The sequence below is a fragment of the Lactuca sativa genome, chromosome 8 (genome assembly GCF_002870075.4).
Source record: "Lactuca sativa cultivar Salinas chromosome 8, Lsat_Salinas_v11, whole genome shotgun sequence".
Taxonomy (NCBI): Eukaryota; Viridiplantae; Streptophyta; class Magnoliopsida; order Asterales; family Asteraceae; genus Lactuca; species Lactuca sativa.
Window position 1 is genome coordinate 39756294 of NC_056630.2, and position 16700 is coordinate 39772993.

The following is a 16700-nucleotide window of genomic DNA, read 5'->3' on the forward strand; positions in this document are numbered from 1 at the left end:
CCAAGTATGGATTATGGATCTTGGGTTAGGAAGCCAATTGCTAATCGGGTGTTATTTTAGTATTGATAGCTCGGGAAGACGTCAGAGCAGCAGCTAGAGATTTCTTTCAGTGAGCTTCTGCATTCGAGGTGAGTCTCCCTCCATGAAAGTTACGGGTGGAAGGCACCAAGGCCGGCCCCTTATTTATTGCATGATATGGTGGTTGTCTATGTGATATTTATCATCGTTTCTGTATTGTTTGATGATTATGTGATTATGTGTGATATTATGTGGTAGTGGTAGGGGCGCAATAGACCTCGTAACCAGTTGAAATAATCTGGAGGGTAGGCCGGGCACCCATATATGCCTGACAAGAGGTAGGTTGGGCACCTATATATGCCTGACAAGGGTAGGTCGGGCACCTATATATGCCTAACAAGGGTAGGTCGAGCACCCAGATATGCTCTGCAGGGTAGGTCGAGCACCCAGATATGCTTGGCAGGGTAGGTCGGGCACCCAGATATGCCTGACAGTATGTTTACGTCATATATGGTATTTGGGGAACTCACTAAGCTTCGTGCTTACAGTTTGTGGTTTGGTTTAAGGTACTTCCATTTCTGAAGCGAAGGACCCGATTTGATCGCAACACATATACTCGTGTTTTCCGTAATACGTGATTTTGGGATTCAACTCCGATAATTGTGTTACTTAGAAATATTTTTAAATGTTTGGAAAAATTTACAATAGTGTTTTGATTATAATAAAAATGAAATTTTTATCGTTCACTTTTGGGATGTTATAGGCACATAAATGAACTTCAAAGCTCGAAAAATAATTTCGGGAATGTTTGAAATGAGGATTTAGAATAATAATAATGATACGATATTGCTTGGATTGTGATTATATCACTTCTGAAATCTGTAATTCATCCCTTATATCTTGGGCTACACAAATTCGGAAGTGGGATAATCCAATAAATCTGATTTAGATTGCATGCCTAAGCCAAACCTAAAACATAAAATACCTTGTGATGTTATGTGTTCTTGAGAGATAGAAGAATTTATAATGATCAATTTCGTATATACGAAAATCAACCATTTTCCTGAATAATTACCTTGCATTTATACAAGGAGGGAAAATTAGTTAAGTATTTGTTACACCAAATTGCCACAAAAAGGGGTAGTTTTAGGACATAACCGAAGCCTACATCACCATGATTTCATGAGTTGTTAAGTGTGGTTATTTTTTAGGAACCACCGCTAGGGGCTCTGCCCTTTTAACCCCGCAAGAGGCACTGCCCCTAAACCTTACTAGGGGCACTGACCCTTGGAACCCCGTACCTAGGGGATTTGCCCCCAGACCCCCATATACCCGAGTTCACATTTAACATTATCAGTGTACACCCCGCACCTCCAGTCTCAGATGGTTAACTGAACCCGACCTGTCTCGATAATAATAATAATTACACTAAAATATGTTGATAACACTACAATTACCAGCAGGGCACTTTCGCGTCACGAGCTTATAGATGTCACGGTGCTATCCTCGTAAGAGTTGGAACTACATCGTGATAAAAAGCTTCTTCGCGACACAAAGTAATAATTTTCGTGTCGCAGATGGTTAACTAGTATCACATATTTGTACCTTCCCATTTTAACAATGATATCATAATAATTGTTGGTTTTGTTCCATGTCGAATATGTAGCCCACACTTATTTGTATGTCACATCTCTCGCCTTTTTTCTCATAAGAATTCATCATATTCTTGCATTTTGTCATGTCTTAAATGGAGAATACTTAAAAAAAAGAATCATCAAAATTCGGATTGCCTCTTGATCAACATTTCATTTTGTGTGAATCTCGAGCTGGACTCCCAAATTAATAAACTTATAATAAATTCGTTGTCAAACCATTCATTGCTTCTAATATTCCTTTGACTTGATATATCTCCAAAATTTCAACAATGATTGTAGCTGGCTTGACACTATTTAGAAAAGGATAACACTTCAGAACTTCCTTAAGAAACGAAACTTTCACCACATGTTTTGGAATAGCAACTGCTGGAACAGTAATTCGTGTCAATACAAGTAGATCTTCACAACTTGTTTCCTGGATTTCAACATTCCATTTTTCTTGTTCTTATTCCATTAGCCGTTCGATTACTTGGAAATCGTTTTTGATTAAAAAAATCCTCTTATTCAAACAATTAACACTTTAGAAAATTCTCCAAAGATGGAATTGTCACTCCATCAAGCGGAACACAAACTAGAAACTCGGGAAGTCATGTCGCTAATGTTTAGTGTCACATTGCGAATTCTAGGTTTTGGCTTGTTGTTGTTCTTCGTCTAAGTCTTCTGTTAGTAACCTTGCCAGCTCCTTCAAATCATTTTCTGGATGAAATGGCTCTTCTTTAATTTGCTTATCTTCTAGCTCCGGTTCGTATATCACTTCCTTAAGAAAAGCATCAAGAGCATCAACACTTGAAAAATACATTAAAAAAAAACAAAAAAGGACTATAAAATAAACTATATATAAAATCTAATTAATAAATAAATAATCCGAACTAAACGCAACTATTTTCCTTAACAACGGCGCCAAAAACTTGATATGTTTAGTTTAGTCTATAAAATACGCTTTAAATATTTTGACGCCAAAAACTTGATGTGTTATTTATATACTAAAAATTACTAGGTTTAAATTTATAAAATCCTAATCTATCATCGCTAAACCAATACACATTACTGTTAGTGATCCTGATCGTGAAATAATGTAGTTTTGATAAGACCAGACGTTGAACGTAGAGAGAATGAGAATTCAATTCAAATATATTCAAATGCTAACTAAACTAAAGACAATAAAAGTAAAAAGGGAGGTTGTAAGGAGAATGAGAATTCAATTCGGATACATTTAAATACTAATTAAACTATAGACAATAAAAGTAAAAAAGGAGGGTTTTGATTAAATTCAACTTGAATTAACACAAATAGAAAATAAATTAGAGACAGAGTATATAAATGTGTTTTCATATAGATTTTTACTTTGCCTTCAAATATGGTGGATTCAATAGAATGCAATGACTATTAGTAGTTATTTATCAGTTTCTAGTGTACTAGATATCTTGTCGGAAACTAAATTGTATAATTATAAACAAAATTATCTAAACAATTATAATTAAATTCATATATTGAGAGATTTGATCTAGAATTAAACTTCGAGGATCAAAGTCAATTATTAGCAAATGTGGTCAACAAACACTTTCTTACACACTCAAGTTTAGATTTAATCAAATAATCCTATGTTTTGTCAAACACTAGTCATAATCACTTAATGGTCATAAAACAATTATGATTCAAGTTAATAAAACTAGATTAATTGTCTAATCCTGCTAACTCATTCGTAAGTAATAAAAACAAAAACTTTAACATATAAAGATTTTTAAAGGTATGGTGCGTCACAATGTATTTTCTATGTAGTTTTCGTTTTTCAATCTTTTTCAACTCCTTTCAGCTCAAGATTACTCCTTTTTCTCCATGCCATGAAATTTCCTATTTTAATCAAATACAAAACATTTTAAGTATCTTTTATCTTTAACTAGAAGGATGCCCATGCTTTGCATGGGATGGAGGGTGGTCGACTTGATTTTCGCATTTTAATGAAAACATGATTCATAAATATACCAAACATCAAGGAAAAGACTTGTAATCTAATTGAAGGTGATAACTATATTCACAATTTTCAGTTAAATCTCACAAAGTGAATGGAAATGAATAATAGATATATGCTCCACAATGTATTAAAGTGATACAGCCACTAGGTGTTTGTCATGACAAATTCATAGGTGCCATGTATGGGAATAACCATCTGGTACCTGTCGCATATTACACAAGAAAAAAATCACGAGGAGCAAAAGGAGGATAGAAATTTCTCAAGTTTCAAACAACTGACAATTGAGATCTATACCTTTTGGCAATTGAATTCTATAAATTTGGGCAACCATCTATTGCATGTCTATTTCTGCATTGAATTGGAAAAGTGACATGTTTGGTTCCCATGTTTCAATACATTTTGGTCACCAAACATATCATATAATAAAATCTTGAATTCCAACTACTTTGGACTAAGATGGAATCCATGAGCTAAACAGGTCCGCATCAACAAAAATCCATATAAATCTAATAGAAAAAACACAATGAAAAGAAGCCTAGATTCCGATTTCATTTGATTTACCTAGAATATACAAACCAAATATTCTCCAAGGATATGTTTCATTCACGGATTCAGACAAAATCCAATGAGACTGGAATGTGAGATTCCATTTCATGACATGTTTGGTCGCGCAATAAATGGAATTGAATTGAGTCAATTCCAACGGTATCTGCCAAAATCCATATATGATGGATTTCATCATTTTTAGGAATGGAAGATGGAATTGAATTCCATTCTCCCATATCAAATTGTCCTTACAAACCCTATACTTATTAAAGGGTATTTTGGTCATTTAACAAATTATTCTACCCATTTATAGATTCCGGAGCAGATCAACTTATAAACGTATAAAGAAGACTCTTTACAAACTATAACACTTACCCAATCGCAATTATTTGGTTTATAAACTGTTTATATTCTACGATGGAGTACAACAATTAATATACAAAAAGCAAAAAAGAAAACACCCAATAAAACATTTTCAATGTATTACAAAGGGGTAGGGAGTGGTAACCCACCCCCATAAAAACGGAAAAGAAAGAAGAAAGAAGAACAAATTTGTCCAGGTAAAATTTGTTTACAAATGCATGCACAAAACCTTTAGTTTAATTTTCACAAATCATCGATATCACACTCCACCAAGCCTTCAACTCCGCAAGCCTTTGGTGGCTCGGTTGGGGCTGCTTCCTCTACCTTGACTGGGGTGGTTTTCGGTGTCTTCTCAACCTCCGCAGCCACCACCACCTCTTCATTCTTCTCTTCCTCCACCACAATCTCCTTCTCTTTGCTGCTTGTTTCTTCCACCGAAGTTGCTGCTTTTGGTGCTGCTTCCGGTGCTGGTATAGCTCTTTTTTTTTCTCTTCAACTACTATGAATGTTGACACCTTCTAAAAAACAAAGAAGCTGGGTCCCTCCACCAAGGTTGCACCGAATTTGCAGCAAGCTTCATGAACTGGTTTCGGTCCAGGAAACTCTAACACAATAAAAATTACAAAATTTAGTAAATTAATCATATTATTGAGTGACTGCATGTTTAAAATAAATTATTTTAGTTTGTAGTTTACCGATTTTAGAGAGTTCTTCAAGGAACTTCTCAACACCACCTTTTTCAAGGCACCCTCTTTCTTCTCCTTCACCATTCCATGTTCACATATTCAGTAAAATTCGTTATATAACTATAGACCGACCTTGATTTCATCATCAGAAGCTTCATAGATTTCAATGACTTTAGCTTGGAGTTCACTCTTCTTTTCTTCAAACTCTTTGCTGTAATCCTTATGAATATGCATGTGAATTATTTTACATATGAAAATATGTTATAAGAAATCAATAAAAATTAATCAAAGATACTGATTAACAAAAAAGAAAAGATACCATTGAGAACGCAAGTGTGTTAATTCCTGATGAAGATGAAGCTGAAGATGAGATGAATTTTGTAATTAAGTTGTAAGCGTTGTGATCATAGGTTATATAAGCTCTCCAAACCTTTGCCCTTCAACTTATTATATTCTTCGTCCATTATTAAACACCCCCTCTCCAGTTGTAATTACAATTATGCCCTTCAAATCATGTCATCATATCTTCCTTTGTCATATTTAATCTTTTTGCTTATATTTATATCTATGCTAATATTTCATGTCCTATATTTCTTATCTCACATTTTCCATATCTAATTGTATTCCCCCTCTCCGTTTTCGTCCAATAATATTAACCGATTTAAATTAAGAGTTCAAGTTTATTAATAAGGTGTATATCTTCATTGAACAATTTAATTCTTGTGCAAAAATATATAATTATATAGTTAAATTCTTGAGAAGCGAAACACCCAAACATAATCCAAAACCAATACATATTGAAAAGTATCAAAATCACTATATGAAGCCCTATAAATTACAAATTCAATTTTAAAGGACCTAATTATCCACACACATACCTACCTCAGCATCAGCAGACCGATTTCAACATTTTTTGAGGTTTTTTTAATTGGGTTTGCTTAGCAGGAATTTGCCTTTTTGTCTGGGACATTCCATTAAACACCTGGGGTGCGAAATCATAACTTTAGACAAATGTTGCCTTTGATTGCTTATTTCTCAGGAGAATATGATGTTTTAGATTTTCAAACAGATTTTTTATCCTTTTAAGTTCAAATAGAGTGAAAAAATATGTGTATAAGAAGTTAGCTTGACCTTTTAAGTTCAAAAAGTTTTGTGAACTTAATACGAAGGCAGCAAGCAATGGACCGGTGTCGTCTCTATTATCGTGGAATTCTCTTCTTCTGATTAAGAAACAAAAAATTCAGCATCAGTAGCAGAAATTGAATAGGTTCCAAACAAACAAAGAAAAAGGTAAATCATTAGGAAAGAAAAATACAATTACACCAAAATAAGAATGTAAAAATACACAGAAAACCTGGAATATAAACCGCACAACCAAGTTTGACCACAAACCTGAAGGAGACAACAACGAAAGTGTGGAATAGAAGATGCACAACAAAGTGTCACTGGATGTCAGCAAGTCAGCGATCGGGTAAGAGGATCAACTGTGGTTCACAATCCAAGAGTGAGGGGTGAGAAAGGATGAATCAGAATAGTAGGGTAGAAATTAGGTGAAATCATCAATTACCTTTGATAAACGTGAAATTGGTTCAACAATCTGATTACCCCCCGCACAATTCATGAAGTTCACCGACTTTGGGTTCTTCAACTTGATTTATGTGGCACAAATAGAAACCCATATCCGACCACTGTGCTCTTCTTCAACTCATTGTCCTCTCAAATCATCATGCCTTGAAACATAAAATTTCATGGAGGGGTGACCAAAAAATACCAAATACAGATGGCGGTGGAGAAGATTGGGTGGATTGCATATCAAAAGGATCGAGAAACATCTGTTACAGAAGCGATAGATATACCACCATCCATTGACCAATGTCTCAAAAGCTATTAAGAAAGGAGGTGGAAGATAACTGGGAAATCGAGATCAGAGGCCGTGGGGGATGAGTCGACAATAGAAGAAGAAAGAAAAAAGAAACATATATATGGTGATTAAACGTCTGTAGAAGGTAACTCGACGACACGTATATCTCTTTGCAGGGACCAAATTGAAAACGTGTCCCCAATCAAATAATGGAAAAAATGGTATAAATTGCCCATAAAACAACAGATGCACAATATAACAAAACCAATATAAAAGAAGGACCATTTCTGCCAAAAAACCATCAACTTCACTATTCCTAACTTTGGACAATTTTAATATATATATATATATATATATATATATATATATATATATATATATATATATATATATATATATATATATATATATATATATATAATGAAGCTCTAAATATTAAGATAATTACCCAAGGCTGCAATATAGAATGACCTTGGAGTAAGGTTGTCCGTCATTTGTACTAACTTCCCCTTTGTATCGATGAGAGTAAGAGTAGGTTTGTAAGATCAAATTCTAGCTCGTCCCAATACTTCCATAACATATTTCTTTTGACATAAAAACAATTCAATTGTAAGGAAGGAAAAGAAACTATGGAAGGGTCAAATGAATCATACACACAAAATAAAAACATATCGTTGGACGTGTTTGTAGACGTTTAAGATTTACTAATAAGTTTAAACCTAATAATAATAATTTTTTTTAAATTTATTTCTAAACAATTATTATAGACACGATATCAAAACTGCACAAACGAATGTGATTAATTTTTTCCTTACATGACATGTCGCGTTTTGTAAGAACAAATTCTAGCTCGTCCCAATACTTCCATAACATATTTCTTTGGGATATATACAACAAAGTCCCAATATTTTCATCGATTTGATAAGAAAGTCTTAAACTTTATTTTTTTGATAATAAAGTCCAAATTACCGGCAGTTTTTGACACTTTTACCATTTTTTCCCGGTTAGCCGGTAATTAGGATTTTTTTGTCAAAAAAATAAATTTTAGGAGTTTCTTGTCAAATCGTCAATTAGGACTTTACTGTCAAAAAAATAAAGTTTAGGACTTTTTTGTCAAATCGTTGAAAATATTGGGACTTTAGTGTATAAATAATTTTTTTTGTTAGAAATTTAATGGTATGATACTCTTTAAGCATAAGAGTTATTGAAACTTTCACTAATCTGCTAAATCCTATTGAAATCCTTAACGTTTGCTTCTTGTTAAATCGTTTTTTTAATCACAACAAACCGACATTGAAAAAAATTGAGATAATCAAGAAAGAAAGAAAGAACTAGGGTTGTGTTGGCTTTTTGCAGCCCCAAAAATGGAGAAATAAGAAACCGAAAAAAACGAAATTACCCTTATTTCCCTTCTCCACATTCACACCCTTTTTACTAGGCATGAGTTAAAGTCAGGGCAATTTCGTTTTTCTAGATTTCTAATTTCTCCATTTTTTAGACTGAAAAAAGTCAACACAACCCTGATTCTTTCTTTCTTTTTTGATTATCTCAATTTTTTTCAATGTCAGTTTGTTGAGATTAAAAAAACGATTTAACAAGAAGCAAACGTAAAAAATTTCAATGGGATCTAACTTATTAGAGAATGATTCAATAACTCTTATGCTTAAAGAGTATCATACCATTAAATTTCTAACAAAAAAAATTATTTATACATTAAAGTCCCAATATTTTCAACGATTTAACAAAAAAGTCCTAAACTTTATTTTTTTGACAGTAAAGTCCTAATTGACGATTTGACAAGAAACTCCTAAAATTTATTTTTTTGACAAAAAAAATTCTAATTACCGGCTAACCGGGAAAAAAGGGTAAAAGTGTCAAAAACTGCCGGTAATTTGGACTTTATTGTCAAAAAAATAAAGTTTAGGATTTTTTGTCAAATCGATGAAAATATTAGGACTTTATTATATATATCCCTATTTCTTTTGACATAAAAACAATTCAATTGTATGGAAGGAAAAGAAACTATGGAAGGGTCAAATGAATCATACACACAAAATAAAAACATATCGTTGGACGTGTTTGTAGAGGTTAAAGATTTATTAATAAGTTTAAACCTAATAATAATAATTTTTTTTTTAAAATTTATTTCTAAGCAATTATTATAGACACGATATCAAAACTGCACAAATGAATGTGATTAATTTTTTCCTTATATGACATGTGCGTGTCGCACGTGTTAGTAACTTGCTTAGGTTGTTATAACCAACCAAGTTTTAATGAGTTAACCAATAAAATTAAGAAACATTAAGATCTAGTTTAATATGATTAAAACTTAAAGGGCTAAATTATGAAAAAATAATTATTTTTAGACAAAACGGCAAAAAATGTCATTGAGGTATGTATTTTTTTAGGTTTTGGTCCAAACTCTGACTTTTTTGGATCAGGGGTATTTTTGAGTTAGTTTCGTTGCATATCTAGTCCCTCTGAATATTTAAATGGCTGTAATAACCTTGTTGTATTTATTTTTCATTTTTCTTTTATTTTTTAAAATATTATACTTATTTATTTATTTTAATAATTAAAAATAAGAAAGAGCCCACATCTCTCTCTCTCCCTCTCTCTCTCTCTATCTATCTATCTATCTATCTCTCTCTCTCTCTCTCTCTCTCTCTCTCTCTCTCTCTCTCTCTCTTAACTCACATGTAATTCTTCCAAGACTGTATCTCCTTTTTGATTTCACAAGAACATAATTCTTTATTTCAACTTTCACGAGAATTGATGTATTAGGAATTAGATTAAAGATGAAACCCAAATACACACAACATGGGATGCATACACACGAGATGCACTTTCTTTTTCCAAGATATCAGGGGGTGTTTGGATAGGAAAAAAAGAGGGTGCTTATTGGTTATTGCTTATTCTCACCACAATAAGCTAAGTTTAAGTGTTTGGATAAAATCCTTAAAAATCAGCTTAGTGTGTTAGAAATAAGCTAAATAAATTAATTTTAATAAGCATCTCCCCCTTGCTTATTTCTTATTGCTTATTCACACCATAAATAAGCTAATAAGCAATAAGCTAATAAACTAATCCAAACACCCCTTCACAGGCGAGTTTAACACAAAAATATAATATATTAAAATCGATCAATGGACATATCACCTTCTTTCCTACAAACTCTTTCTTCTCCGGCGAACTGGATCCCTCAATACTATCTACCCCATGATGATTATGAACACTAAAATCCTAACTAGGTTTTGACCCAACTTCACCTTCTTCTGGGAATCGAATTAGGAACATAAAGCCCCCATATTTTTCACATGTTCCTCCCAAGAGGGGGAGGGAGATGATCCTGGGTTTTCAAGTTCCCATCATCGATATTATTCTCTAGCGCAATGATGGATCCTTCATCGATTATATTTCCCCCAAAATTTACACCACCGTAGTCCAAATATGAGGATTATTCATCATTCCACATCTCGTCTCATTATCTCCTTCAAATCTGGATCCTAATCGATTTAGCTGTTATCATCGATGATCATCAATTGATATGAAAATCTTAAACCCTCAAACGATCTAGGTTAGCCATAGTAGACCTTCAGACCCACCATTTCATTTCTATGTTCTATGGACAACATCCCACCCATGAATCAAAATCGAAACTCATAGCAATCTTGATCAAACATAAAAATCAGATACAAAAATCAAACAAAAACCTTGATGATGTCGATGAGATGAAGATGAACATATGATGAACTGACAAACCATTAACGGTTGAATTACATATGAGAGGTTAGAATAAGAGGGGTGGAGGCGATGTTAAAAATCTTGATTTATCGGAATAGCCCTACCTTCAAGAACCAAACTCTAGTTCATCTTCAGAGTTTAAGGGATTAGGTTGGGATGAAAAGCTAGAGAATGAGTGAAGGTCTAGTTTTCAGAGGTTGTTGTAGTGTCATTGGGTTGTGGGAGGAGTGAACGAAACGGGATGAAGAAGACAATTAGGAGAGAGAGAGAGAGAGGTGGGCCACATATTTATTTATTAATATAATATTTAATTAAATAAAAAAATTTAAAAATTATACCAAGAGAGCATTTTAGTCTTATTAGTTTTCTGAGGGACAAAAACCACAAACAAATTAGCTCAAAATGACCACCAATTAAAAAAAATGGAGTTGGAACCAAATGTCAGAAAAAAAATATATACCATAAGAACCATTTTTACAGTTTTTCATATTTTTTATGGTTAGCTAAACAATTATGCTTATAGCTAGGGGTGTTCGGTTGGATGTATCGGTTTCATCCGATCCAATCAAGTGAATCCAAATTAATTTCGGTTTTCAAAACATGGATCCGAATAGTCCAAACTAAATTCAAATCCAATCCGATCTGATCCGATTACAATTCGGTTTGATTGGTTTTTATGATTCGGTTTTCAAAAACCAAAACATTTTAAAACGACATATAATTATAATATTATCCAAGTTTACACAATAAACGAAAACAAACTATTTAGTTGTGATTTGAAATTTATAAACAACAAATAAAAAAAATATATTATAGTTAAATATTTTATAGATAAAAAACTTTTGAGAGAAAATGCATATTAATGTTTTTTTTTATCGGGAGAAACATTTTAAACCTATTTGAAAAAATAAATTACAAAATTAATAAATAACTATAGATATATATTATAAATAAATAAAATAAATATTTATTCGGTTTTTATTTTATAAATCAAAACCAATCCGAAATCCAAAATAATAATTCGGTTTTGTTGAAAACCAATTCAAAAATCCGGATATCCGAACCAAATAGTCCAATTATGCAATTCGGTTTTATCCAGTTAATGAACGGTCCTACTTATAGCATGAGCTCCAAAATCCATAAAAATTATTGCCAAGGTCTTTAAAGTTATTTCTAAATAGTAGAGGGTCTGGATAGTCATTTGAAATTTTGAATCATATTAAATACAAAGATTTTTCATATCTTTTCCACACGACATGCATAACAACAATTTTATCTTTCCAGATTTAAAACTACAAAACCCAATCCACCTACAGTTTATAATGCACATCGTACAAGCTGCAAAGGATTTATCATAATCATGCATCATCTCTGGTCTCTTCTCACTTCTCAGCCTATAATAATCACATAATCACTCATCAACTTTTCCCTGCGTGCTTCCACCCAAATACACAGATGTTGAAATTTGTTATTCTTCACGTTTTCTTCTTCTTCATCATCATCATTTTTGAATTTTCAAATGGGTTTTCAGATTATGATGTTTTAATGAAGCTCAAAGCTTCATTAATGGTGGCATCAAATACCTCTGAAATATTAGACGACTGGAAAGTCGAAAACTCACATTGTTCGTTTTCGGGAGTTTCATGTGATGAAAACTTTCGTGTAACGTCGTTGACGATATCCTACGTTCCTCTGTTCGGAACTATCCCGCCGGAGATCGGGATTCTGAACAAACTGGTCAATCTGACGCTCGTATCAGATAACCTCACCGGTCCAGTTCCGGTGGAAATGTCTAATTTGACGTCGATTAGATTCTTTAACATCTCTAGTAATGCTTTCACTGGGGAGCTTCCGGGAGAGATTGTGGCGGGAATGGCGGAGCTGGAGGCTTTCGACGTTTACAACAATAATTTCAGCGGGAGGCTGCCGGTGGAGTTTGTGAAGTTGAAGAATCTTAAAATTTTGTATCTCGGAGGTAATTTCTTCAACGGAGAGATTCCGGAAGATTACTCGGAGTTTCAGAGTTTACAGATTTTAGGTTTGCAACAAAATGAACTCTCTGGGAAGATTCCGGCGAGCTTATCACGTGTGTCGACTCTTGATCAGCTTCTCACCGGGTATTCCAACAGTTTTGAAGGAGGAATTCCTCCAGAGTTTGGTTCTTTCAAATCACTAAAACTACTAGATCTCGGAGGTTGTAATCTCAACGGAGAAATTCCGGCAAGCCTTGGAAATTTGAAGATGTTGCATACTCTGTTTCTTCAGTTCAACAATCTCAGCGGAGAAATACCTCCGGAGCTTTCGGGAATGGTTAGTTTGAATTTTCTTGATCTATCGAACAATAATCTAACCGGTGGCATACCAGAGACGTTCTCGGAACTAAAAAATCTAACTTTGATTAATATGTTCGGCAACCGTCTCGCCGGTCCTCTTCCTCCGTTCATCGGTGATCTCCGGAATCTTGAAGTTCTTCAGCTCTGGGGGAATAATTTCACGCTTGAACTCCCGCAGAATCTCGGCCGTAATGGTCGGCTACATATGCTCGACGTCACCGGAAACCAACTCACCGGACCAATTCCGAAAGATTTGTGCAAAGAAGGTACAAGTCTCGTATTTAATTATTGAAAGAATAATAATTTAGATATTAGAATAAGAATGGAATCCGGAAACTTATGTGATTTTGGCGTTTATCTCAGGCAACTTACGACTTTTGATTTTAATGGATAATGACTTCTTTGGGGCCTTACCGGAAGAACTTGGTGGCTGCAAGTCTTTAACGAAAATTCGAATCATGAACAATTTCATCAACGGAACTATTCCCCCCGGCATCTTCAACTTGCCGGAGCTTACCATGCTAGAGCTTGACGACAACAATCTTACCGGCGAACTTCCTATTAAAATGTACAGTCAGTCTCTGCAAAGTGTTTCAATGTCTAACAATTGGATCACCGGTAAGATACCTCCGGCGTTTGGTGATTTACCGAATCTAACAACTCTATCTCTCCAATCAAATAAGTTCGTCGGTGTAATTCCAGAAGAGATATTTAATCTAAAGAAGCTTTATGAAATTAACGTCAGCGACAATAATCTTAGTGGTGAGATTCCGGCTTCCATTGCTGCATGTGTGCAACTTACGTCCATTGATTTCAGCAGGAACAGCTTCATTGGTGAATTTCCGAGAGGAATTTTGAGTTTGTTCAATCTGTACATACTTAATGTATCACGAAATCAACTTAAAGGTGAGATTCCGATTGAATTAGGTCACATGGAGAGCTTGACAGTGTTGGACCTCTCCTACAATCAATTCTCCGGCAGAGTCCCAATCGACGGACAACTAAAGGATTTCAGTGACACCATCTTTTCCGGTAACCCTAACCTTTGTTTACCACAAACCACTCATTGTCCGATCATCTCCACATCACAAAACAACAACCCTTCAATCCCCGCATCAAAGATTATGATAGCAATCATCGTTGTAATCACAACCTTATCGTTATTCATATAACATTCATCAAATATAAAAACAACGCTTAGATCTAAAAGTTGAAGACGTTCTTGAATGTTTGAAAAATGAAAACATAATCGGTAAAGGTGGAGCTGGAATCGTGTACCGAGGATCAATGGCGAATGGCGTTGACGTAGCAATCAAACGGTTAATCGGCCGGAACCATGGATTCGACGTCGAGATCCAAACGTTCGGAAAAATCAGACACAGGAATATCGTCAGATTGCTCAAATACGTCTCCAATCGTGAAAGCAAATTGCTGATTTACGAGTATATGTCTCATGGAAGTTTAGGTGAGATTTTACACGGATCGAAAGGCGCACATTTGCAGTGGGAAATGGGGTATATGATCGTTGTAGAATCAATGAAGGGACTTTGTTACCTTCACCATGATTTCTCTACAATGATCTTACATTGAGACGTTAAGTCAAACAATATTTACTTAGATTCCGATTATGAAGCTCATGTTGCTGATTTTGGGCTCGCTAAGTTCTTGAGGGATAATTATTATGGTGCTTCCCAGTGCATGTCTTCCATTGCAGGATCTTAATGGGTGCATTGCACTGTTGAAGACTGATTCAAAGTAGTGAAATAAAGTGAAATAAGTGCTCTCGTGTGTGTCTTCATAACTGTTGAAGTCTTTCATATTTCCTGCTTTTACTTTAGTCTTTTCATGTTTCCAGCATTTACTTTTTTAGTTGTAAGTGCTGCTATATATTGCAGCCTTCTGTTCTTTGTTTTTCACTGAATAATACACGAGAACTTTTCAGCATTTTGCATTGTTCATTTGTTTTGAACCAACATTGTGGTATCAGAGCTTAGGTTGCATTCCTAAGTCCCTCTGGTTTGTTTTGATGGCACAGAACCTCAACACTATTAGCATGTCTCACCCTCAAATTTCAATCTTTAAGGGAGACTCCTACGAGTTCTGGAGTACCAAAATGAAGACTTTGTTCAAGTCACAAGATTTGTGGGATCTTGTTGAAAATGGGTATGCAGAAGCAAGCACATATGAGACACATCAGAAAGAAAATCAAAAGAAAGATACAACAGCCTTGTTTTTCATCCAACAAGTTGTTGATGAAACAATCTTTCCCAGAATTGCTGCAACAGACACATCACGAGATGCCTGGAACATTCTCAAAACTGAATATCAAGGATCAACAAAGGTGATCACAGTTAAACTCCAGTCCCTAAGAAGGCAGTTCGAGACCTTAAACATGAAACCAAGTGAAACCGTTCAAGAGTATCTTGCAAAATCATCTTCGATTGTGATTCAGATGCGTGCTTATGGAGATAAAATCTCTGATGAAGTTGTTGTTGCAAAAGTACTGAGGAGTCTACCTTCTAAATTCGACCATGTTGTGGCGGCTTTTGAAGAGTCAAAGGATCTTGCAACATTTTCCTTTGATGAACTGATGGGCTCACTACAAGCACATGAAGCAAGAATCAACAGATCTCAGACTCAAGATGGAGAACGTGCATTTCAGATCCAAGGAGAACAAAGTAGATATTCCTTTGGTCGAGGAAGAGGCAGAGCATCATCTCGTGGTCGTGGTCGAGGGAGATCACAAAGGTCACTAGTTCAATGTGATCATTGTAAGAAGTTTGGTCATAAAGAATAAGATTGTTGGACAAAGCAAAACCAAGCAAAGTACACTGAAGAGGAATTTGAAGAGAAGGAAGATTACTTGTTCATGACCCACATTCATCCGGTTGATGTTACAAAGGAGATATGGTATATAGACAGTGCATGTTCTAATCATATAACTGGTGTATGTGACAAGTTCAAAAGCCTGAACACGACAGGAAAATCACGTGTTCGTCTCGGCAATGGCCAACCAGTTGCGATAGAAGGAATAGGAGCTGTGACGGTTTGCATCGAAGGAAAGGATAAACTCATCGGTGATGTTCATTTTGCACCAGGTCTGGCCCACAATCTGATAAGCGTAGGCCAGTTAATTGAAAATGGATTGAAGGTAGAATTTGAAAATGATGCTTGTGTGGTAAAGAAACAAAATGGTGAAGTTCTATTATACTCAAAAATGACTGGAAATAGGATGTTTCCAGTAGATTTTTCACGAAAAGAAGGATATATGATGATGAGTAGCAAGGATGATAAGTCAAGATTATGGCACTATCGATATGGTCATTTGTATGTAAAAGGTCTACAACTATTAACAAGCAAATAAATGGTGAACGGGCTGCTAACCATAAAAGATTCTACCCATGTGTGTGAAGGGTGTGTCTTGGGTAAGCAAACACGAAGATCCTTTCCGAAGGGGCAAGCAAGACGAGCAACAGAAAAACTAGAGATAGTATGTGCAGATATCTGTGGTCCAATTGT

The 16700-nt window shown here is 34.7% G+C and overlaps 1 protein-coding gene and 1 pseudogene across 1 annotated transcript; one reads left to right on the forward strand and one right to left on the reverse strand.

Moving 5' to 3' along the window:
- Positions 1-2295: 2295 nt before the first annotated feature.
- LOC111914244 (plasma membrane-associated cation-binding protein 1-like) lies at positions 2296-5474 on the reverse strand (annotated as a pseudogene).
- A 6641-nt stretch (positions 5475-12115) lies between these two features.
- On the forward strand, positions 12116-15132 carry LOC111914284 (receptor protein kinase CLAVATA1). Its single transcript, XM_042897508.2, has 2 exons — positions 12116-13447; positions 13545-15132. Exons 1-2 carry the CDS (start codon positions 12304-12306, stop codon positions 14351-14353), a joined length of 1953 nt encoding a protein of 650 aa, XP_042753442.1. The 5' UTR covers positions 12116-12303; the 3' UTR covers positions 14354-15132.
- Positions 15133-16700: the final 1568 nt, after the last annotated feature.